Here is a 25,061-nt window from a genome sequence, read left to right on the forward strand (position 1 = left end):
CCCAACAAACCACCTCTATCGTGCTCCTTGGGGCAGGATGGCACCAGTAGGGATAGATCATTTTGTTAACTGGGAAGACAGCCAAGAGGGCAAGAAAGGTCAAAATTTTACCTTAAAACGTAAAAAGTAAACTGCTAGAATGGAATGTCTAAACAGGGGCGGGAAACTTAGAAGTGTCGGATGGGCTGTAAAACCCTGGAGTACCCAGGGGGGAAACAGGGGAGGGAACTTTGCGTCGGGAATAGGGAATATAAACCGTTATTCACCTGGCTGTGGGTGTGCCTGCTTGTTTAGGTCACCCATTCTTGCAAGAGTGTAAATAGACTGTGCTTGGCTGAAGGACCCGTGCGGGCCTGTCCCTCGGCACGACAGACGCTTCTCCCCCCGCGGGCTGCAGCTCCTGCCCGCCCGGCCAGGGCCCCCCGGGAGCCGGGGGCTGCCCGCAGGCCCCGCAGCCCCGCAGCACCCGCGAGGAGGCGGCTGCAGCTCCGGGAGCGCGTCAGAGAGAACAACCGCACACGCAGGACGCTGGAAACCAAAGGGCGAGAAGCCGGCGGGAGCCCCCCGCGCGTCGGCGGTGCGGCGGGACGGGAGGCTAGCAGCGGGGACCCGAGGCCGGGAGACCCGGGGAGGTGCGGGGAGCGGAGCTCGGGCCTGTGCCCCGCGCTGCCGTGCGGCCCTGCCCTCCCCTCCGCCCGCCTCAAGATGGCGGCGGCGAAGAGAAGTGACGCGTGACGGGGCCGCCGCGTCCCTTCCGGCGCGGGCAGCGCGGGGCGGGCGGCGGGGCTGCTGCTGCTCCTGCTGCTGCTGCTCCGGGTCCTGCTCCTCCGGCTCCTGCTGCTCCTGCCCCGGCTCCTCCCGCCGGAGCCGCCATGACGCGCTGGGCCCGGCGGCCCGGCGCTGCCGGGGAAAGGGCGCTGGCCGCCACCCCCTGGGAGGAGATGGGGAGCGGCCCGCGGGGCCGGGAGGGCCGCTCGGGGCCTCTCTCGCTGCAGGAGGGGCCAGAGGAGAGGAGGAGGAGGAAGAAGAAGAACAGAAAGAAAAAGGAGTACCGGAACGAGGACGTGAATGGGTTTGCGGCGCGCCTGGAGCAGAGCTGTGCGGGCGGCGAGGCGGCGGAGGCAGCCGCGGCCTTGAGGAAGGACAGGCGGCGGGAGGGGAGGAGGCTGAAGAGGCAGGAGAGGAGGAAAAACGCCATGGTGAGTTTTGCCTGGAGCCGTGGGGCGTTCGGCTGCCCGTGGCGGCTGGTTGCAGGCTGGGGGGAAGCTGTGGTCTGGCACCCGCCGCTGCCTTTCTCGGGGCTGAGGCTGCCGGGAGGCGGCTCCGCGGGGAGGAGCTGAGCTGGGAGCACGGGGGGAGCGGAGCGGCTCGTCGAGGGGACTCGAGCGTCTCAGCTTTAAAGCAGGCAGTGAATTTCGGTCTTCACCTCGATCGTGGGTCTTTCTGAACCCTTCTCTTTGCTGCCCTTTGAATCTGCAGCCTCTCTTCGTCTCCTGGGTGAAGTTCATGCAGTGCATCTCTGCGTGTAAGTCATCACGACGGTGTTCCTGCTGCTTCAGGGCCTCTTCCTGCAGCGTTTTCTGCTTGAAAATGGGAATAACATCTCCAGCAGCCTGGAATGAGACTGGCTAAATCAGTTATCTCAGCACAGCCTATGCAACGTAAACTCAGGCTGAATGTAATATGGGAACATAGTAAAAAAGAGTCACTACTAATTAATCTGAGGTGTCAAGTTCTTAGTGAGCAACTTGCAGGACTGGTGCAACATCTTTTATATTTACCTAAGCACTTGCTGCAGTGGTACTTAAAGATCTTGGGGAGCTTTAGTCACAAGCAGCTGTTACTGCTCTCCCAGGGCACTCTGGTGTCAATGACTGAATACCCATGCAGCCTGCTGTTGGTAAAAGGAGAAAAGTAGCCAAAACAACCTGGTTTAATGGCACAGACCGCTGACAGTGACTGTGTGACAGGCTACACTGTGTTTTGTCTAGCTGGCTTTCCCTGAGGAGAAAATCCCTGGGTTGGTTGGCCTGCTAAAAAGCTGGAAGGCTGTGTCAGGCTGTGATTTTCAGGCCTTTGAGTGCCTTTCACAGAATATCTTTTTAATTGGTAGAGTAACCTCAGCTGTCAGCACTAGAGGTACATCTCTGATAGCACCCTCAGGGCTTCCAAGTAGTGGTCTAGTAAAAGAAGTTCACTGGCTACTGGTGATAATCACTTAATGGGAGTGAGCGAGTTCTTCAGCAGTGCTACCTGCCAGTGCTGTGTTTTGCCACACGAACTGCCTGTGGAAATGCTTATAATGTCATCTTTTGTTTTCAAAGGTCTGTTTCCACTGTAGAGAACCTGGCCATGGTGTTGCTGATTGTCCTGCTGTACTGGAAAGTCAGGACATGGGAACAGGAATCTGTTACCGCTGCGGCTCCACGGAGCATGACATCAGCCAGTGCAAAGCCAAAGTAGATCCAGCTGTTGGTATGTCCCAGAATTTTCCCAGGGGTTTGTTCTTGAGTTTACTGACTACTGAAACACAGTGTTTTAGTACGTTAAGTGCTCTGAGGAGATAAGCTTACATTTTTAAAGGGCTTCAGCACTACAGCTGTGAGCCTGACAGTGCAGTGCTTACAGTAAAATAGCCTAATATTACAAATATAGTGTGTTCACAGTTCTCTGTAGCTTTGTAAAGATTTCTAGTGTGAATCATAAATTGTGTGGGATTTTGCAGGGCCATTTCCATATGCAAAATGTTTCATCTGTGGTGAGATGGGGCATCTATCAAGGTCATGTCCAGATAATCCCAAGGGATTGTATGCTGAAGGTGAGTGTACTGATTTGCTAAAACCAAAACATATTTTTCATACTTGCATGATACAAAGAAAAGTAATATATCAAGTGAATGAGAATCCAAATAAAATAAATTTCTGAGTATCTTTTACTCTTGGTGTAAGCAGATGAATTCTGGGGTGTTTTGGGAAATTCAGTGCTCATACTGGTTACTTTGCAGCTTTCAAGAGGCAGACAAACAAACAAAAGCATAATAGGCTGAATGTATGTAGTCAGTGTGTATTTAAAAGTGCATATACCAAGTTATGTGGTAATGCAAAACAAGGGCTCTCACTGGAAAGTGGGCAGTGTCTGTTTAGATGACTTTATTGAGAAATCCAGGTTTGAAGATTTCACTCAGATGCTGCTCTGCCTGCTTTCTCTCGTGGCCCCAACAAATAACATTCTGTCTCCCAGTACAAACTTAAGGTATTGCAAACTCAAAAGAATATTCTTAAAGCAGTTAAATTGGAAGAAGAATAGCTTTAGAGGCATTCTACTTGTACTTTCCATGTTTGGATTGTGAGTGGCATTTATATTTTGTATCTCAGTACCTGCAGTTGGATTGCCTGTCTCTCAGGAGCTCCTTTCAATTTCAGAAGTTCCTACAAATAAGTAAATTTCAGCAGAATTCAGCTTTTTTTTTTTTTTTTCCCCCTCAAAAAGAGAGCTTCAAACAAATCAGAAATACTCAGTATGTGGTGCTTTACAGAGCAGTGTAGTTACAAACAGCTCTTCCTGTCCACTGGGGACACAGGGAGCTGTGCCTGCAGACTTCCAAAGCTGGCAGTGTGTCTCCTCCAAGGTGTTGCATCATTGTGCCTGGCAGTGCAGACCTGTCCACTGGGACATCTCCTTATTAGCAGGTTGTCACTACAGGAAAGTAGAACAAGGTTTTTCTCTGTATACACAAGAGCAAAACAGTGTAAGGGGGTTGCTTTGTGCCTGGTGCTCCCTGTTACTTTGTTTTTCTCCCACCTAACAACTTTTTCTCTTAACAGGGGGTAGCTGCAGACTTTGTGGCTCTGTGGAGCACTTCAAGAAGGATTGTCCAGAAAAACAGAACATAGGTGAGGTGCAGGGGAGTGCTTGAGTGGGGTCTGAGTGCACCCTTGGGTAATGTTTGTTTACTGCTTTGCCTGGCTTTGGTCAGGAAAAGGGGGTTTGAGGAGAGAACTTGCAGAGAGCAAAGGTGACTTGCTTTGCAGATCAGTGCCTGTATCAGGGAGTCTGGGGAGGTGCAGGAATTTGCACTGCAGAACTTGAAATTTCTGTTAAAAAAAAAAAAAAATCTAGCCTGTTGGTTTCTGAAGATAATATGATCTCATGTGTATTTTTCAGTCAGTATTCATGCTGCTGTTCACACCTTTAGCAGCTGTAGAACAAAACTGAACAAAACTGGTGTCTCCTGAGGATTTCTGTGTGAAGTGGTGGAACTGAATATGTCAGTTGCAGAGTGGTGGTCCTGGCAGCTTGCAAAAGCTGCATGTGCAGGCAAGTGTTCAAGTCACTCAAGGCAGGAGAGAAAGAGGAGACAAAAGATCTGTCCAGCTACATTCACCAGCTAATAAGCTTCTTAGTAACATGTTCTTCAGTTACTTGTGTGGGTGGAAAAATTGAGTTATATACAAAAAAAACTGTCCTAAGAATGGCAGAAGTCTCAGACAGGGGTTTGAAGAGTGATTCTGTACTGAAGTGGTGACACGCTAGTGCATTTTTGTACTTTGTATGGTATATAGAACTTTTGGGTTAGTGATATGCCAGTTTTGTGGAATTTATCTAAAAATATGGAGGCGCTGGATGCCTGTTCTTTAGCCATTTTCTATATATATATTTCTATATCTGATTTTACATATATGCTATTGTTGGTTCTGTGACAGTATGTGACATCCTAGATACATGTTGCTTTGCTAGTTCAGAACAAGTGAGATGAAGTCTTAACTGGTGTGACAGAATTTTCTGATGAAAAAAGACCCTTTAAATACAGCTTCCCCAGACACAGCCATAGCAAGTTGTTGGGCAGTTCCCAGCTCAGATGAGTGCTGAGCTGGGACCTGTAACCTAGCCCGTGTTGGGTTTCTGCACACCACATTTCAGGCAAACTACCTTTGCTACCTTTTTTGAGAAGTTCTGTGCCCATAATGAAGACTGACAATAGCTGTTTAATTTCCCAAGGGACACCTTAGTCTTTACACAGATGTTTAAAACCAGTATTGCTGGTTAAAAACAGTTTAATTAATTTGAACTGTGACACCATTGGTAGAATTACAGTATTCTTTGAAATCATAAACTGCAGGAAGATAGCTGATAGCTGGCAAGGAAGTTTAGGCACTACCAGTTTGTAATTTTTTCAGGTAGTGTTATTTGGCCTGCTTTAATACACAGAAGTTAATACAAGTAAACATTGATTTATGTTCTTGGTACATTTTGATTTTTTTTTGCTTTCAAAATAACGGTGTCATTCAGGAAAGCAGTATTATCTGGCTAACAGTGTTTTCTCTAGGAGAGGGGTGTGAATTGGTTTAAGTAGCATTTAAACAGCTAAAGGCTGATGTTGATTAAATGCAGGGATGTGGATTGGGGAATGTACATTTTGCTCTGTTGTGCCACCTCAGGCTTAGTTTTCTTATTCTGTGTAATTGAGAAGGTCTTTTGTTTATATCCAGAGATACATGACACATTCTGAGATCTTCAGAGTATGAGTTGCTTGGACTTATGTGAGAGCTCATGTACTGTGTGTGTACTCTGTGAAAGTTTCTCTGGACAGTGAAATAGGAAAAACATATAGTAATGATTTCTGAACCTTGACAGTCTGCAGGGGGGGGAAGGGAGTTTAACAAACACAATTTGAAAGAAAAAAAGAGTTGTGTAAGGAGGGTTGGCTTCAGAGCTAGAACTAAACAGACAGATCTTTGGTGAATTAATGACAGCCCTTTGCAGGTCAAATCTTCCTCAAGGGAAGTCTGATACAGTGCTCAGCCTTTCCATAATCTCCTGTCTCTCCCTCTGCAGATCAGGTGACAGTTGGGCGATGGGCCGTTGGGATGAGCGCAGATTATGAAGAAATTGCAGAAACGCCACAGCTGCAAAAACCAAAACTGAAAGTACCCAAAATCGTTACTTTTTGAAGACTCTTTGCTCTAAACCACAGTTAGCCTGAGGTGCTTCACTCCAGGGTAGTGACTACACAAGAGTGGATTGCTGGTTCCAGAAGATCAAGCAGACTGTTGCTGCTAAGTTATATTTTTTCCCCCTCCTAATTTTTCCAGTTTGCTTCCTAGACTTACCCATCTTACTGAAAGGCTGGTAGCAGCAGAAATACAGCAACTGGGTATTTTATTTTTACATATCTCTGCCGAAATACAGCATTCCTTCTGATCCACTCAGAATTCCCTCTCACTGCCAGCTCTATGAAGAGGGAAATTGGCTTCTTCTTGTCACAGAGATCTGGCTACAGTAACAAAAGAAGGTTTTATCATGCGGGTTTATGGTCATAAACCATGGTCACTGGATTTCAGTGGGCAGTATTGTTACCTTAAAGGTGCTGCTATTATGTCTCAGAGATAACACAGTCATGCTGATATAATGATAATACTAAGAGTATTTCTCTGTTTCTTTGAAGGGGCTGTGGGTATTTTCTAAAGAGTTGTCTTGGTTTCTGGTTTGGCTTTGCCTTCTCCTTCTAGAAAGAAGTGATTTCTTGCTCTGTATGTGCCAGCTTCAGCACTCCAGTGTTGAGTTACCTGGTAAACCCTGCAGCCTGTACAGACTGGCAGTGCAATTCCTGCTGTTTGTGGTACATCAGGTAAAATCTGCACATGCATTAACCTGATTGTTTGTGCATGTTGGATTGTTTTTGTTCACTAACAAGAACAGAATCATGCCCATCCTCTGATACCCATGGTGAAATACACCTGGAAAGGGTTGGAGTGCAAGTGAGCAGCTTACTTAGTTTATTTATTTCTTACAAGGAGAGTGCTCAAAAATCTTCAGTGTTTCTATTCCTTGGTGAGTGGGAGTAAACTTTACTTTGTATTGTATGGCAGATTCGTTTATCTTTAAATGGAGAGTGCAGCCTGAAAAACCAATAGATATTTTAAAAGTTCCAAGACCAGCTCAAAACAGAGTTCCTGCAATAGCTCTCCACATACTCTAGTAATTCAAGCCTTAGCAGCCCACAGTGGTGGGGCTGATCATCTGCCTTGAGACCAACACTGAAGCACAATCTTTCTGCAGGGCTGCACCTTGAGCTCATCCCACACATGGCCCTTCGCTTTGCACCAGCAGCCTGGGCAGGTGCTGTGGGCAGACCCTGTACTGTGTGACAGGCTTCTCCAGCTTCTACTGCAGCTGGGGATGCCATGGGACGTGTGGTATTTCCATGTCCCAAAAATCTTAAATGTGCCTTCTAAAATAACTTCAGCTTACGTTATACTGCAGTAAGTTGTTGTTGCAGTCCTTGAGGACAGCTATGCAGTGATAAAGATACTGCTCCTAAAGGATTAACTTACCCTTTCCATCTGAGTGTCCTCACAGTCTACATCACCTTGTTGAGAACACAGGAGGAACACCAGATAGCAAACCTGAGCTCAGGACTGGCTTTTGAGGGGCTCAGGACCAACTGCTGAAACCAGGGGTTTGGAACAGCTTTTCTTGCAGTAAAAAAAAAAACAAAAAAACAAACGGGAATTCAGTTGTGGGGATATATTTTATGTTTGTACATGTTAATTATTTTCAATAAAACACTGCTGAAGAATTAAGACCACTTATTTTAGGTTTCCTGGTTCTGCTGTACATGTTAATATAGGCACATAATATAAAGGCACGTTACGTTGACCAAGATAGGGCATGTATGTTGTTTGTAATAATCAGAGCACACATTTAAATGGTGAAAAGGAGTGCATGTGGATGAAATAAAGGATTAATTATAGTTTTAATTAACTATCGAACTAAAGCTGAAAGCAGTATCACATTAATGTAGACATTTTGCAACAGACATCCCACCTTAAGAAGTGTTTCCCTTTATACTACAGGATTAACTCTATTCTTTAAAAAGGTGTATTTTAAGATAATTTCCTGTCTTTAAAAGTGCCTTGATATTGTAACATGTCCTGTCACCTATAGGAACTTGAAGCCATGCACCTTGACTTTCCTGGTGCTACCAATCCATCCCAGATAAAGGGGTGGTGTAGGGGTTGTGCTTGCAGAGCACAGCTTCTCCTCCGCAGGAAATGGCTCCTGCCATTTGGTCTGTGCTGCTGAGATGTCACCACATGTTCTGCACTGCTGCAATTCAGGGCCTCCTGTTGACAGAATGCTAAAGTTACATGGTGCATAACATGCAACTTGGAGGGGAAGAAAAGTCACCATTCCCTTCCCACTGATCACTCTCACTTCTGCTTGGCAAAAGGGGCTACTAAACACAGGATGACTGAGGAAAGTTGTGGCAATCTCACAAGAAGCAGTGGATTAATCTCTGTTGTCAAAATGGTGGAGGACAAGCAGGGCATGTGGATGTGCAGCTTGCCCAGCTGCTGAGCCCAGCCTTCCCTGCTGTGCAGTGATGCAGGCCTGCTGGTTGTGCTCTGGAGCCCAGCAGCCATCGCCGTGAGTTTTGTACCTGTTGCTTTGATCCATCTTGCACTAAAACTTGTTGGGTTCCTACACTCGATCTGTTGTACTCTGAGCAGAAATAATGGACTTCTTCAGGCTTAGGAAATCACAGGGTACAGTCTGCAATAATTTTGTTAGAGAGGCAAGGGCTGTTTTCAGGTGCACATGTGATTGCATCAGGCTGGAAGCATCTGTATCTCCCTCTTGTCCTGCGTCTGGAACATCGCCCACCTTGGCAGTGCTTTGTGCTACCAAGGCCTGGGTGTTGGGGCAGAGCCTCTCATGTAGTCACATGCTTGGTAGAACACTAATATTTCAAAAATGCCAAATAATCTTCTCTGGATAGCCCTTGTGGTGGACCCACAGCTGTGTGCAGTGTCAAGTGTCTCCAAAGGCAAGCTCCAAACTGCTGCAGAGGAAGCCGCCCAGATAGCTGATGGGAACTACTTGGTGCAGGCAGCATTTAGGCTCTTTCTCCCTGACATGTTGTGTGTGTGCAGAGCTGAACATTAGGTGTCTCTGTTCACTAAAAATTGGGACCAGAGAATTACCTGCCCACTCAAGAACTTGTCTGCCATCATCTGCACATGGCAGATGTGGGCAGGACTCTGAGCGCTGAGCTCCTGGTCCATGGAGGGGGCCTGGACCCTGCCATTTCCAGCTGAGCCAGGAGGAAGCATACAGGGCCCCAGTGGTTTTCATGCTCTTTGGAGAGCTACTCTGCTGTGACTGGGATATTGCACCTTATCCACATAATAAAAATGATGATCCCAGAATCCAGATCTGCATCTGTAGCCCCTCCTCCAGATCGAAGTCCAGGACCTGCTTTCCTTTTCTGTTTACTAGTGCAAAGGTATCCCAGTGTTGCAGGCAATATAGTGTCCAGTCTTCACTGGGGGTAGCAGACAGCACCTGACTGCACTGACATTTTGGCTGGATGCCTGGGTGTACCCAAGCCACAGCAGCCAGGTGACCAGGTGCTAGCACACCCAGAGGGCTGCCAGGACTCCAGTTGGTGTCTTGTCTGCTGCACTCAGTAGACATGCCACGAAAGCTTTGATTTGGTTGTAGGTTAAACTGGAGATGTATTTAAGTGGGAACTGGACCAGACCCTCAGGGCTCTTGCTCTACCACTTACGAGACTATGGAGAGAGAAAATGGCACATCTACAGCCCACGTGTCACATCTCTTAACAGCCCTGCATTCATGTTACCACCTAACTGCTGGTGATAGCACTTGTTTTTCTGAACAAGGCTCTTTCAAGCAAAAATAAGATCAGAAAACAAAGTAGACACATGACAATAAAACCTCTGAAAACATTCTCCCTTTTCATCTGCAAGGGAGCAGATCCAGAAGTCTTACTGTTCTGCATTTTTTCACCACTGGCAGAACAGTCTTGCACAGAACTTGCCAGCTGGAGGTCATGGCCCTTCTTCCTGCAAGAGGCCAACAGCCCCTGTCATCACTACAAAGCAGTCTTTCTAGAACAACGTCTAAAGCCATTCCAGAGAACTGTAATCAACTTTACAATGGACTTGTAAACTCAGAAACAATAATTTATTGGAAGTCACAGATAAGCTACCAGTGTTAACAGGTGAAGTACAGACATTAGCCAGCACTAGCTTACATGGAGTGTAAGCAGTTTATATATAATGGATGCACAAGAACCTGGAACAACCAGGTCACAGCACTGGATAAGTGACTTAGTAGCACCACTTTTCTGCAAACTGCACAGGGTGGTATTTACTGATTTAAAGCTGACTGGATGCCATTACATTCAATAAAACATTAAAATAGTGAAATAGTCTCATGAGCTATAGTTCTGCTGGCCCAAGTTCTGCCTCCATTTGTATAAAATTTATTAATGCAATCAAGAGCAGAATCTGTCCCTTAAGCTTTTTAAAATTAAAAACTTAGTTCAGAGCCTAGGGCCTAATCTTCATTTGATAGAAAATGTTTGTACTAGATCTTCTCAGACTCAAGCCCAATATTGGCTAGTGATCCGAAGTGACTAAGCTGTAGAAAAATGATCAACACACATGCAGGAATTTAAACCAGTAGTGCTTGATAATCTTCAGAGGTTTCTTCAGAAATCCATTTTTAACTTCAGTACTTCCTGCCTTTCCGCTCCAAGAACTTTATACATTCCAAAGCAGTATCTTCAATGGATTTTGATAAGCCAGTAAGATTTGCAGCTAAGTAAGGCATGACACCTGATGTCACTTGATTAAAGTAACACACCTGTTTAAACAAAAGTAAATGAAACAAAAAGCCTATGGATTGCAATAGTTAGATTTTTTTTTCAGAGCCTAGATGAGTATAAAAGGTTTTATGGAGGTGAACACATACAGCTTCGGAAGCAGAAGGCAACAATTAGCAAAAAGAGCATGCCTTTTTTTACAGTACTTTAGTGCTCTCAGTGTCCTCACAACTGCCACGTCCTCAAGCATCTGTAGGCAAATGTACACAGCACTGCAGTGAGAAACATGAGTAACCTGTCAAATATATGTGCGTTATGAACAAAGCTGGTGTCTGAAAAAAGAACCCAAGCCATTGAGAGTGGCTGAATGTTTTCAGAAATAGATTTTCTTACATGATAGATTTTCTTACATGAAACAGTTAACAGCCTTCTCATGAAAAAGAACCAAAGAGGAACACTGTCATTGGTCCAGAGGTGGGATTCATACTGCATAATTTCTGAATATGATAGTTGAAGGTAAGCATTTAATCTGAAATAATTCTTTGGACTTCCTCTGCAGCCAGCAGAGAGATGGACACCACCAGAGGTCAGTTTAATGCACACTTCTAAACGTGTATTTTAGGATTGAATAAATGACTCTCTGGAGCTGCCTGGCCATCTCCAATGCTTGGTTTAGATGTCATTCCTAACATTCAGACTGGCCAACGATGGAAAAGACAGGTTCCACTTTGTGGAATAAAGATTGTCTTAATAACCACATTGAACTCTGGGGAAAACTATTTTTGTTTTGTTTTGTTTTATTGCTGTTACTGTTCTAGACTGTCAACTCAAATGAGATTATATGCCCATATAATACTACAGGAAAGGAGACACAGCTGAGGTCTGCAGAGCTACTCACTGTACAGGAGCTGTTGCTGTCACTGTAGATCTGGAATCCGGCACAAAGGACTTGACTTCTGCAGTATTCTGAAGAAGGTGGCATGGATGTGAGGGTAACTGACTTTACAGCTACCATGTAGGGTTCACTGCAGGGCAAGGGGAAGACTCAGACAATTCTTCAACAAGATGTTAAAAAGATACACATAAACTACACAGTATGCAGAGCTACACCAAAGCTGTAATTTTCATGTGAAGGGAACCTCCTCTTTGTTTAAAGATGTATGTTCAAAGATTCAGCTCTGTTGAGTCTCATTAAGGCTATCACAGACTCCAATCAAGAAGACTTCTGTGGAAATCCCTAGAACAGTCACCCACATACACCACCTCTCTTTTTTTGTTTATCCTTCTCTTCACAACCCATGTTTACAGAACTAGTTCCTAAGGAGCCTGAGAGTGTGGCCCCAACAAAGGCAGGCGTGATTCAGATGGGGGGGGAAAGAAAAGCACTGTACTGAATACTGCCTTTCAGAAGCAATGTTCTAGTAACACGAAGAACTACTGAATATAAGAAGCTGAGAATCAAGAATGATAAACTACACCAAATGGTCTTATTAATCCATGTTTCATTATGCAAGAACAAAAGAAAATCTAATGAAAAAAAAAAGTCTTCTTATGTTTAACTGATCAAGGGACTTTTAAAGCCAGACTCAGCAGCAAAATTTACCGATACAATGTATGTGTCACACAGGTTTCTAGGAAGACCAAGAACTTCTTTGAAAATCTCCAGAATTACATTAAATGACATAACAAAAATCACTTAAACAAACAAACTCCCAGTTAGGTTGACAGGCCCTCTCGGGTCTGCTTTCTTCCAAATTGCCTATTCAGAATTCTAGTCTATTTTCCCTTCTGATAGACCATTCCTGAAGAGTCACTATCAAAGAAGCAATATTGGACTACTACACTACAAATCTGTGATGCTCTGAATTTTCTTCATCACACGTTCTCATTGCAAAACACCTGGTTGTGCAAACTCAGGCATTGCCATACTGTATTTCAGATCAACAACTAATCTCATTTCTTAACAAAATAAAATACCATTCTTGTCACCCAACAACAGACCCAGATAAAGGTCAACAGTAACTAAAACTATGGCTCCAAAGTGCTTACAGTTACACTTGAAATTGCATACTCACCTTGGCTTACAGGGTTGCCTTTGAGACACAAGAATCACAAAGTCTCTGGGTTTATGGCCAGTCATGGGTGGAGATGTAATGTAATATATTTTCTCATCTTCATTCACATCCTGCAGGACCTCACAAGTTCTGCAAATACATTTAGCACACACATGCAGACCCTGATGTATGCAACACCATCTCTTCTGAAAAACAGCACAAAGATATATTCTATCCTAACATTAAACTAATTATTTTCATGTTCAGGCTGCAAGAAAGAAAGAGGAACACAGAGGGAAAAATTCAGGTTTTCTATACCACCTCATCTGACACCACCTCTCTGTCCTACAGAATTGTTAAAAAGTGCTGTAAGGTGCTAGGGAAACGTCTTAAAAATCTATCTTTTGTGTACTATTGATTCCTGTTTGGAATGACATTAGCTTGCATGCCATGACACTTGCTGAATTACTAAACATGGTTCACCTGACACACCACAGGACAGACTGTCAGGAGACATTTGTAAAATTTTATTCAAAGTTGTGTTCTGCTCCCTTCAGATGGGGCCACCTGGCTAAGATACAGTCTTGAAAGTACCGATCACTAACTCTGAGTTTTCACTACCAAAAAAAAGGTCAGGTTTTTCTTTTACACTGGCAGTAATTGATTTATTTAATTTCAGCTTCTTCTGCCTCAAAATAAGCACTGCTAAGCTGGTAGTCCATTTTGACCAATCAGGCTTCATCATAAGAAATCTCAGAATTTGGCTGTAGATCAACAAATTATGTCCTCATATTTCATGTTACAGGCCTTAAATTCAGCAGAGATTGTAAATTTTTGAATAGCCCTACGTTTCCACTTTCACCCTTTGATAAACATCTCTCAGGACAGAATGACTAACTAAAAAACCTTCCCCTTTAAGAGAACATTCACTACATCAGATTGCTATTTTATCAATTCAATTGTCTCTAGTAATTTTTCTGCTCCATATAAGGTAAATAAAAAGTCTCAAACACCTTTTAGAGCAATTCTGAAACCCATTCTGATTCAGATACATTTTATAAGATGTTATTTTTCTTAAAACATTAATTTTTAAGATCCTTGTTTCTTGATTTCTCACTTTGACTGTATGATGAAGGTGAGCACCAGTGTCCCCAAGAACACAAACATGCAGGAGTCCACAGCTTTTCCTTACTTCCTATGGACAACATGCACAATATATCAACCTCAAGTTATATCCAACCTACTCAAATTAGCCCTTTCAACTTACATTTGTCTAGACATGGAACTTTGATAAATTTTAGAAAATGGTAACCTCTGTCCCAGCTCTCTGCCAGTTCAGAGCAACCATATTTTTAAATCAGACTTAGGAGAAATTAAATTTTATTTTTAAGGTATAAAAAACAATCCATACTTAGACTAATTAATCTTCAATGTCAACTTCATTTTTCCTTAATTAGGTAGAAAAGTATCAACATCTCAAAAACATTTGTATCAGAAAATATTGTCAGTTGAACAGTCATAAGGAATGGTATGTTCTTACAAGAAATGTTTGTCCCATTCTTGGCGGAATGTGAAATCAGACAACAGGGAGAAAGCCAGATGTGATGGTATCTTCACTTGCATTTCAACTTTGAGTGACAACGTATCACCCTCCTCATGAATCCATATTTTTATCTGAAAGAAGTGATAACATATTAAAAATAAAGCATGATTGCTATGAATATTTTAACACTTAAAAATGTTATGCGTGTAGGACTTGACTTCTCTGTCTACCTGACAGAGGAAAGGCAGATGAGTACTGAAGATTAGCTTTACATTAAAATACAGCACAATGTAAAATCAAATACACTGATAGCATAGTGACATTGCAAAGTTTTAATTACTCCTCGTTAGGGACAGATGAATTAGCTTGCAAGGGGAAATGAATGAGCTAGAGGCCTGTATGACCCGTTTCTCACCCTACATATATATACATATAGTCTCTAAAATACCTTTCACACTGCAGGTGCCTTGGAAAAACTGAGTTATTGGGCCATGTAGATGTCACCAATTCCTTAAAGAACAGCAGATACACTTAAGAAAAAAGTTAAAGACCTCTTCTCAACCTTGCTGTAGAAAGTATCCTCAAAGAGGCTTCAGTTCACTGATTCCAAAAGCTAGGAGGGCAACCTGAGGACCTCATGCAATTCAGTTATTTTTGTGAACTTCATATTAGTGACCAGTGACAAGAGATTAGACTTTTTAAATCTGGGCAGATGCTGGTCCAGAATTTCACTGTTTTTTCACATGGCCCTTGAGCCAGGCTGAGTTACAGAAATTAAGCATAATTATGGGAAAGCAACAGGATGTAACACAGTTTTTAGGAAGGAAGAAACTTTAGTAAGGTAGATTATCTGAAGTGCTAGTGATGGTTACTTAAAGCCTTTCAAGAATTCAAAAGTTAAGAGTAGGATCCATTGGATGTGGCACTAGTGAGCAGAAGCAAGCTGGAGTGAGGCCACACTAGATGAAATTAGCATCCCTGCAGCATGTGTGAGGCAAGACAGACTCTAGTAAAATAAGACAAACCAAGCACCCCTGCCACTAGGATTCTGGAACATATCCACTTTTTTTTTTTTTTTTTTTTTTACAAAAGCACTTTCTGAGCTTTAAGAGGGATGATTTTGGATGACATATGGATTGTTTCCTTGATTCACCTCTCCAACCCATTGGATGACTGCCTTCAGGCAGAGCTCTGATGTGCACTACCTCCTGATTCCTACTAGTTGTTCTTTTAGCCTTTACCCAAGCAGCCATTTCATAGTCACTGAGAAGAGATCTGTTTGAGTGGAGATGCTGCTATATGTGTCTGTCAGAGGAGACTTAAGTAGTTGCTCTGTGTCTATACCACTGTGCCCCCTAAGCACAAAAATCAAGATCTGGTAAATGACTGCAGAGAACATAAGACCAGTATGACATGTATGTGGTGGCCTGCAGTGCTTAAGTAATCATGTAAGCATGATCAGGTAATGTTTTGAACTAGATACAATTTCTTAAGGGATCCTCATGTTTGCAAAAATAACAAAAGTGAGTGTGAAACAGTGACAGGTGAACTAAAATTTGCCAAGATGGTAAGTGTCTTTAGTTGGAGCTGGCAGAAAGCCTTCCTTGGAGCTGCATCTATAACACCATATAGGGATTCAAGCACACATCCAAATTTGACTGGAGGAGCTGTCTAGGTGAACTTCAAGATAGATTTCATGCTCCCTTTCTCTGCCAAAGAGCCAATTTAATCCACCTAGTGGGTTAATTTAGAGGTAAGCTTACAGTCACATACGGGGACAAACATATCCTCTGTCTACTAATGACATCCATGCTTTGTCAGCAGTCTACCTTGTGCCTGCAAGTAGACACTAAACAAGAAAGAAGACTTACTTGTGGAGTAAATGGTATACAGCAATCCAAGTGGCCTACAATCTTATATATGGTTTGTTGTTCATTGCATACATCCTTAAACAAAACAAAGCAAAACAGGATCCCTGACCCTTCTTTAAGGAATATCTACTGACTGACCATGCCAGATTTGCCAGAACAATGGGAATGGATGGTTACTCTCCATCCATGGACAGCATCAATGTGATTTGCATCCTACATCCTGCCTGAGCCAGATTTTGCTGGATTTCAGATACCTACTTCAATTAGATGAAAGAACAGCTAGAAAAAGCTACTCAAGATTTTCAACCAGATAGGCCTAAGTGGTTTAGAGGCAGATCTTACTATCAAGGTTCTCCAAAAAGGGAAGACAGTTCCAGACTCCAATAATATTGAAAGGCACTAATGGCTTTGTGACAGAGAGAAGTGACATCAAGCTGTTTTAAAATGTCATGCATGATGGGAATGGGTTTTGGTTTTTTGTACGAAGTAGTTTCTTCACAGCATTTGGTGCTGGTTCTATCATAGTTTTCAAGCTAGGGTTAAGAAAGAAAGTGAGATTGTGGCAGTCCCAGTGCATGCAGAAAGGAAGTTTCCCATGGATATTAACAGTCTTTGCAGAGGCTTGAAAATAATGCTCAGTGTGATTATTCAAGCTCGTTTTCTCCAGCGTGACTGCTGTTTGCCATTTACTTGGTGTAACACTGTTACTGCAAGTTCCTAACCCCTGGAACAATCAACACATGGAACTGGCAGCTTTGCTGTCACTGCTTGCTCTTACTCAAGTAGCTTGTTGACTTGATGCAAGAAACAATCAGTGAAGTTTCATAGCCTGTGACATACAGGGGGTCAGACTATAATGTTGTAATCTTAGGATTAGTAAGATTTGAATCTACATGATCTTAAAGTAATCTTCCAATCAGTACCTGTATTTCAGAAACCATCTTAAGAGATGTCTCTTGATAGTTAGGAAAACAAGCACTGAGACTGGGTTAAAACTGAATTTTCCCAGCTAAATTATCTCTCTGCTGTTTTTTTTAACAGCACCTTCCTATCTCAACACTGGCTTACATGAGATTTCTTACTGATTTTGAGCTTGTAATACTGATTAATGAACAGAGAGGTTCTTTGTTCTCAGACTTCCGTAGTTTTCTCAATAGAAAAAGGGCAGAAAGAAAGATACCTGAAAAGGAAAATCGTGCATAGAAAAAGAGTCAAGTGGTATTCTTAGAAGATAGACACTGAAAAATTTGGTATATTAATTGCTGCCACCTGCCGACTGGCAGTGAGTGTCCACTTGGAACTGTCACAAGATAATGCCTACTTAGAAACATCTCCCATGCTGCACAGCTGGTGAAGGCAGTATATTAGACTGCTGCACACAATTCGCTTAGCACATGGACAAGAGAAGCCCCACAGATCATCAGCAGTACTGCCTAAACAAAGATGTCCAAGTTTGGGGTTTCACTGGGGTTCACTGGAATAAATAAATTCGGCAAAACCACAATGTGTCTCACAGAAATGAGGTAGGGGTTCATTTGTGGTTTTGCACTCTGCTGTCTGTTGCTCAACAAGCCCAACTGATGAGTTGCTGGCAAGCCTGCCCTTCTGGGATCCCAAGTCCTATGTTCACCAGCTGTTTAGGTGGTCTTACAGTTCCTCCATGTCACTTCTAGGTTGCAAAGCACTCTGGACAACCGAGGTTGCTTTGCAACCTTTCACGGAGACTCTGGGAGGTTTGGTTTCCAGCCCTAGCCACACTCAAACCAAGCACTGCCAAGCCAAGGTGTTTATTTACAAGGGCAAACCTTTGCTTCTTTCTGCCCACCTCTTACGGTGAATCGTGTGTAGCTATTCCACAATAATGCACTTACACCATCCAGTGTGCTGGTTACTTCCCATCCTGGTTTTGCTGCCAGGTGTGTCAGGGCAGCTATGTTGCTGTAACTCACGTATGCCTGAAATGCCAAGACATATTTCTGAAAATGAAGGGGTAAAGGTGCATTTCACTTAACATTCCAGAAACTGGATGTTCTTTTTCTATCACTATGCCTCCATGACAAACAATGTGTGTTTTCCCATAAGAGTTTTCCTTCCAGAAAACACAGACCAGTAGTTTCTGAATTAAATACTTTCAATAGCTGCATTATGTGCTCACATGGCTGCTGGCAAAACAACCCTAATTAAACAACAGCAAAACACTACTTTGGGCTTATCCAATTATATAGGAGCACAGAAAAACTGTGACGACCAGAGAGATAATACAGGTAACCTCTCAGACCACTAAATTAATGGGTTTGTCCATCTTCCCCCTCAGTAATTAAGATCTGGTAGAAAATTAACCTTTTCATTGCTATCAAGCTGTAGCCTATCTCGGCAATTGCTTTACACAGCAGGCTCAGCAGAGGAAGTGCAAATATATCCATTATTTATGCTTGACTACAGTGGATGGAGTTCTCATTTAACCACTGCGTAAAGAGAATACAGCTTTAGAGTCTTTAACAACAGGTTTTAATTTAATATTAAATACATCTTAAGTAAGACATTTTTATCATTGTATGCGTATTTATGTTTTGTTTCGCAGTGGAAATGCCACTATTAACAGCAAATCACTTCCTGCATTATAATTCTCAGTTTGTTGCTTATTTTCATGTAAAGGAAAAAGATCCAGTAAAACTTCTGGGAGCCACTGAGAGCTTTACTGCAATGAAAATTTAACCACAAGAAATTGTTTCTGAAACATTTAGGGTGTCTATAAATCCACGTAAATTCAGATTCGTCTCTCTTCATGTCAGGACACAGGTACATTCTATGGCCTCCCATGTCCAAGCCAGAAACGCCTACCACTTGATGCAGACTATCTAGGAAGGAATATATTTTCTCTCCTCTTTCCCATAGAAACAAAGTTTATGCTATTTCCCTGCTCATGTCTTTCACAACACACTTCCAGTATTTACTAAATGCAATTTAGCAATTTTTGAGAAAGTCAAAGGAAAAAAACCCAAACAAGCAAGACAAATTAGTTTCTCTAGAGGATAACTCTGCTTTTTAAAAGCTGGAGACACTGGGATATACATCTGCAGGAGACCTTACAGCCTGGCTGCTTAAGGGACCACTTGTTAAAACAGTCTACCTTAGAGACATTATGTTTTGTATGAAACTTACTCTTCAATCAATAGCAAAGCATCTACTCTCATTTATCCATTCTTCCGTGACTATCATAATGCTTAAGTACAAAAGGTTCCCTGTGGAAACTGATACAGCCTGTACAACTGTTTTTCACACCTCCAAAGTGTACAAATTCACCATTTCATGTACGTAGATGAGAGGACACTATCTACAGATTACCTGGTTGCTTGTCTCCCAAAGATCAGAAGGTTGGTCTTCTTTAGCAGACAGCATGCATTTCCTAAAACAATGTCCAAAAGAAAAATAACAGCATGAATTGGTTCTTTACACTTTCTTCTATATATGCTAGAAACAATTACGTCTGTAGGCTTAAATGTCTCCTAAATAGTTTACAGGTATTTTAGCAATTTTTAGTTGCATAACAGGTTTGCAGTAACTCCTTTTTCTTCCCAAGAAAGATGGGGAAACAAAACAAAAAAAAAACAGAGTGAAGTATTTTTGAGACAAGAAGCCTCTAATAACTTCAGTGCAACTCAGGCAAAATTATTTGAAAGCTAAGCAACAGTTATGTTTGAGGAGACACTGACTACTTAACAAATTACAACCTTTTTTAGAGGATACATTTAAAAACTGAGTTTTCAAAATTAAGTTCTCCTTGTAACCCAGCTATACCTGGCTAGTCGAATTCTCCTCCGGGCAATGGCTCCATGGTATCGCCTCACGCCGTCCTTTATGAAAAAGTAAACCAGACAGTAACACATCTGATCATTTTAGGACATAGATGAAAAAAAAGACAACTAAAAATAATTTCTTACAGATGGACAAATGACAGAAGTGTATAACAAATAAAGGATTGTACTCTGCACACTGTACATTTGCCTTTCAGATTTACCTGAGTGGGTAATTTACTTTTGACTGTACAATATTCCCTTAAATTTGCAAAAAAAAAGGCAATAAAAAAGTTGTATCACAGTAGCATACTCCTAGTACTTTTTGGCCCTAAACCAGTGCCAAAGCACCATGCACAGTCTATTCTTTCTAAATGTGCCATCCATCAAATAAACTATGAATCCAATTCATCATCATCTGATGTTTGAAGTATGAAGGAAGCATGGAAGAATTCCTATTCTAGTACCCATGGATCTGAGCAAGCACTGTGTAAACAGATATAATCTGCCCTTCAAGATGGCAAGTCTTTTCCTTCCCTTTTTATTACTTTGCCAGGGTGGATTTTTTTTGAAGCATGGAAGTGACCCAGAAGCATACACCACACCAAACTGCATTAAAGGTCAATAGGACTTGCTATCTTGAAAGATACACCACTTTGGAAAAGCTTCTTTTCCTCAGCTTTTAAAAGCCACAATGTAGCTTCTGGAATAAGAAGAATCTCCAGATTAGTGAGTCCCAGTCTTTTTTAAACAGAGGTCTACATAATATTTTTTGAAGACATCTCTCTTTTGCCTGCTTGTAGAGCACTGCCATACCAGCTCTCACCTTCAGTCAAATGACCATGGAAAGTTTAAACTACCTCAAGCACATACTAATTTCCCCAGATTTGTTTGCTTTACTCTGAAGGCATGTGTGTACTTGTTCTTATATTGATGTTTAGTTTGTGGATGCCCCTCTAGGGAGGTCTTTAAGGGAAACACTTTTTCTGACAGAAGCTAAGCTCATGTGCCTTTTGTTTTTTGTTTTTTTTTGTTTTTTTTTTTAATTTTAGAAGTCTCATTTTTCCTCTTGGAACCGCCTGTAAGGGGCAGTAATGAACCTTAGTGCCTCAGCAAGTATATAGGACAACTTGATTTTTTTGTCCAGTTGCCATCCCATAAAATGTAAATTCACTGATGCTAAATAACTGTTGGATTTCTGTCTGTACTTGCTCTCCAAAAATCTTGCAATTGGAGCAGTGACACTGATGACAGGTATCATCACAGCAAATAATTAAACAACAGTATTCAAACTGCTCTAAGTGTTTTGTGAACTGCTTTCAGGGAAACACAAGCTGAGATCTCCATGTCAGAGGAACTGGACAGCCTACCTATGTAATGGGATTTGATTCATACAGACTTATTTATTAACTCTATTTCTCATCTTCATTAAGGATTTTATCCACTGGACACTTAGGAGTTTAATCTACAGTACATGGAGATTGCACAAGACAGATACAGACAGGTGCAAAAATCTGCCAAAAGCAGATTCTTTTTCCCTGTCCATCAACTAACTACAGAATTTCTAATGATGACTGCCTTCCACTACACCTCTCAGTTTTGGATGACTGAAGGTAACAATGACAAATCTCTTAATCAAAGGCAAACATGTAATTTACAGGCTTTTCTCCTCTGCAGGAAGACACATTTCAGTGCCCTGTTTAGTCCTTGCTTTCCCTGCAAAGCTATAGAGGCTGGCTGTGTGCAGTGTGCTGGGTTAGACCACATAATCTCATGCATGCATTCATCCTAGTCCTGAGGATGAGAACTGACCTCTGTAGTAGGTTTGATTCTGGGGAAGGTGAGCAGCTCTCCTTTGTCATTTACAGTGTTAAAAATGAGAAAGGCGCTATTAATATGCCGTGCTTGGTCCTTGATCCATTCTTCACAGTTATAAGCCTCAACACGGACACCAACCTCCACACTGAAATAAAAGTCTAAATTACTTAGTGGACTACTGCAAGAGATACAGAAGCAGCCCTGAGACACAGTAAAAAGAGCTGCTGTACACATTCCCGTGTGCAGGAAGCCTGACTCAAATACATTCTGTAGCATACAAAATAAATTACTCAGTCTGGACAGACACATTTCAGAAGTAAAAGCCGGCACTAGCTAAGTAGCATTAATAAAAAGAGTGAAAATTGAGCTAAGCAGAAAAATATGAGCAACAGTAAGCATGCTGTGAGAACAAACAGCAAAAGAGAACGGGATGGTGTTGACCGGACATTCAGCCATGCCCTGCCAGCATTCTCTGGGGGCCAAACAGACCTACAAAGAAAAATGCCATAGAACAGCAAGCAATGCCAGGGCAACATTTGTCCCATGTACAGGATTTGGACGAGGAATTACTTTAGCTTCTGCTTTCTTGTGGCCCGTCCTCCTACACCTCTTGCAACTTCTGAATATGTCCTCCTACTGGAAAAGGCCTCCATGTAAATTGTGCAACACCTCTGGCATAACCAGAAGGTCTCTTGGCCCAAAGCACCATTGCTGTAGATGGGTAAGTAGCCTAGCAGAGAGGTGCTGCCCCTTTGCCAAAGGTCAGGGCAGGGTCATTCTCTGTGAGGAAAACAAAACAGTAGCTCAACAACTGCAGAGGAGATAGTGCATGCACAGGGAAGAGAGAGTAACCATTAGCAGGCAGGATCTGTGCAAGACTGGTCAACAGGCACACCACTAAATGCCAAGAGCAGGTGTTCAGTGTGCCAGAATCTTTGCTTCACACTTGTAGTGACCATATACTCAACTAAAGACACAGCATGGACTGTAGCCACTTATTCAAAACTGCAGCTGGTAAAGCCTCACCTCTGGGTACACCTAGACCAACACTGGAAAGAAATTAATAAAACAAAGCATGAATTTTGCCAGCAACCAACAATAATCAGAAATCAGATCTGCCAACAGACACTCCTGACAACAAGCTGGAGTCTGCTGAAAAGTCAGGACTGTGGGACCAATTCATCCCTTGAAAATCCCTGAATTTCAGGTTGATATTTAAGGTGTGAGCTTACAGGATTGGGATTTAGTTCCAATTGATCTTTACAGATACAGAGATAGATTAGATTAAGATATAGATATAGATATATAGATACAGATAGACATAGACACAGATATAGACACAGGCACTTAGACATATCCCTCAAAGCTCCAGTTGAAAAATAATTCATTCATTAGCACAAATCCTACTGATAGCTGAAATCTGAGACACACAATAAGGCTGGTGCTGGAGAAGTCAAGGAATACAAGCAGATGAGGAGCTTTACCTATTCTGAAATGTGTTGTTCACAATTGCATTGAAAACAAGGCGGTCACCCACGACAGATGGTCCCCAGAACTTAAACATATTGACTGATTTCAAGATGGGATACGAACAACAAAGACGGCTGAAAAATAAAGCAAGAGAGACAGGGAGCAAAACACACAGTGATGTTACAGAACCTCTTTTGTTAGGTTTGAAGTGGGTAGCTATTAGGGCAACAAGGTTTGCACAACCTACAAGATCACTGTATTACACTAATTTATTCCATAACCCACTGAAATACAGTTAACATGTTCAGGTCCAAGAGCATATAATTTGAGCTTCAAACATAGTAATACCACTTATGTCATGCTGTTTCATTTTCAACACACTTTACAAACACCGACTAATTAATTCTCACTGCTTGATATTGCTTTCTTTTGGAGCCAGACCATGAATCCTTTACCTACACAGTAACCACTTACTTCACAGAGTTTCATTATTTTCTATATGACTGCATGGGGAGCAGGATATTGCTCAGTATGTAAAAATGGCAGAACACAAAGCCTTTAAACAACTAGAAGAAACCTGAACAGAAAGGTTGAGAAACAGTGTTTAAGAAAAGGAATGTTACTCTATCTACTCCTTTTATTATTTGTATTTTTTTGCTTATTTGTCAGATGTTTTCTGCTAGTGTTACAGAAACAAGAGTAAAAACCTACTTCTATAACTGCCAAATGCATAGTTGGTTTGGCTTTTTTTCTACTTTGATTTGTTTTGCTACATTATGTGCAGCTCACTAACGGTGCCGAGCTGGGAAACCCATCTTTCCATACAAAGGGATATAAATACATTGAACTGCTCACTTACCAATTCAGAGACAGAGCTAAATTTCAAAAGCTAAGGGAACAATGGTGTATTACAGACAAATGAATCCTAGTAATTCCAATCCTTTTGTCTTTTCAATTGCATAGTGCATCTGCTCACCTGTCTTCTACTTCAGATCTGATCCTGTACTGTGTTCACTTACACATAGTCAGGTTCTGCTGGGCTGTCCTACTGCATCTCTTTGAATTGCTTGTGAGATAGGCTCTAGCCACTCTGGTAAAACTTTGCTGGTCTAGTATGGAAGATTGGCTGTGCCAGGTGAGCTCCCTTTCTATGAGCTCCTCTTTGGGCTGGTACAATGGATAGATACACACCAGACCAAACCCAGCTACACTGCGAAAGGAAAAGTTTTGCAATGCTGTGTCATCTACACTAGGAACCATCCAACGACTCATCGCTTCTCTGACCTCCACAGATGTTCCAGAAAAAAATCTGCAGCACAGATACAGCTTAAGGGGTCTGCAGAAGTTTGCAAGCTCTCCAAAGTGAGCAAAAATTAGGTTTCTTCAGCAGTTCTAAATCTAGTCCCACTCTTTACTCAGACCTCTGTGCATCACATGAATAGGGAACAATATACAATAATGCCATTTATCTTTAGACTTTGAAAAAACACACTCCATCCTCACTGCACGTGTGCAAAACTCATCAGTAAGAATCCTATATGCATATGCGAGGACAGATTTTGCAGTTTTTAAACTTGGAAGTGCATCTTTGTGGTGTTCCTAGCTTTTAACTCAACTGCACTCTGCAAACTAATGTACCAGTACATGTTAAATGCACACAATTATCTGTAGCTAATTAATTGACTGGTACATCTTTTTAATAGACTAATACATTCAAACGACTTTGTAATTTCGTTAAGTATAATTTGCTCTTCTGATTTAAAATGCTGAAAGGTGATCTTACTTACAATGTTCACTGTTAACATGCAAACACAATATTGTTGAAAATAAGTGAGGAACAAAACAGAAATTTGCCCTAAATATTCAGATTTTTTT

The 25,061-nt window shown here is 42.1% G+C and overlaps 2 protein-coding genes across 11 annotated transcripts in view; one reads left to right on the forward strand and one right to left on the reverse strand.

The window, feature by feature from the left end:
- Window positions 1–806: 806 nt before the first annotated feature.
- ZCCHC9 (zinc finger CCHC-type containing 9) lies at window positions 807–7,777 on the forward strand. The gene is made up of 5 exons (XM_051643696.1): window positions 807–1,199; window positions 2,325–2,475; window positions 2,726–2,818; window positions 3,825–3,893; window positions 5,836–7,777. Exons 1-5 carry the CDS (start codon window positions 873–875, stop codon window positions 5,949–5,951), a joined length of 756 nt encoding a protein of 251 aa, XP_051499656.1. The 5' UTR covers window positions 807–872; the 3' UTR covers window positions 5,952–7,777.
- Window positions 7,778–9,979: 2,202 nt separating this feature from the next.
- The window catches only part of ACOT12 (acyl-CoA thioesterase 12), a 29,124-nt gene continuing 14,042 nt past the window's right edge, over window positions 9,980–25,061 (reverse strand). For 2 of the 10 annotated variants that reach the window (XM_051643683.1, XM_051643692.1), the window contains 9 exons: window positions 23,201–23,320; window positions 21,711–21,861; window positions 19,903–19,991; window positions 19,450–19,510; window positions 17,976–18,080; window positions 14,231–14,364; window positions 12,712–12,840; window positions 11,535–11,661; window positions 10,593–10,886 (listed from right to left, as the gene is read on the reverse strand). In XM_051643683.1, the coding sequence (XP_051499643.1) occupies window positions 10,746–10,886; window positions 11,535–11,661; window positions 12,712–12,840; window positions 14,231–14,364; window positions 17,976–18,080; window positions 19,450–19,510; window positions 19,903–19,991; window positions 21,711–21,861; window positions 23,201–23,320 (1,057 nt within the window). In that variant the 3' untranslated portion in view covers window positions 10,593–10,745. Of the gene's footprint in view, window positions 10,909–11,534; window positions 11,662–12,711; window positions 12,841–14,230; window positions 14,365–17,975; window positions 18,081–19,449; window positions 19,511–19,902; window positions 19,992–21,710; window positions 21,862–23,200; window positions 23,321–25,061 lie in introns of all 10 variants that reach the window. The other 8 variants (XM_051643688.1, XM_051643684.1, XM_051643687.1 and 5 more) reach the window with 8 other exon arrangements.

The sequence above is a fragment of the Apus apus genome, chromosome Z (assembly GCF_020740795.1).
Source record: "Apus apus isolate bApuApu2 chromosome Z, bApuApu2.pri.cur, whole genome shotgun sequence".
In the NCBI taxonomy this organism is placed as follows: Eukaryota; Metazoa; Chordata; class Aves; order Apodiformes; family Apodidae; genus Apus; species Apus apus.

Excerpts from the sequence above, each read along its gene's own strand:
- ZCCHC9 (XM_051643696.1), top strand. The coding sequence starts at position 873 with ATGACGCGCTGGGCCCGGCGGCCCGGCGCTGCCGGGGAAAGGGCGCTG. Across the intron at positions 1,200-2,324 it reads AGAGGAGGAAAAACGCCATG|GTCTGTTTCCACTGTAGAGA; the intron begins GTGAGTTTTGCC and ends TTGTTTTCAAAG. Across the intron at positions 2,476-2,725 it reads CAAAGTAGATCCAGCTGTTG|GGCCATTTCCATATGCAAAA; the intron begins GTATGTCCCAGA and ends GGGATTTTGCAG.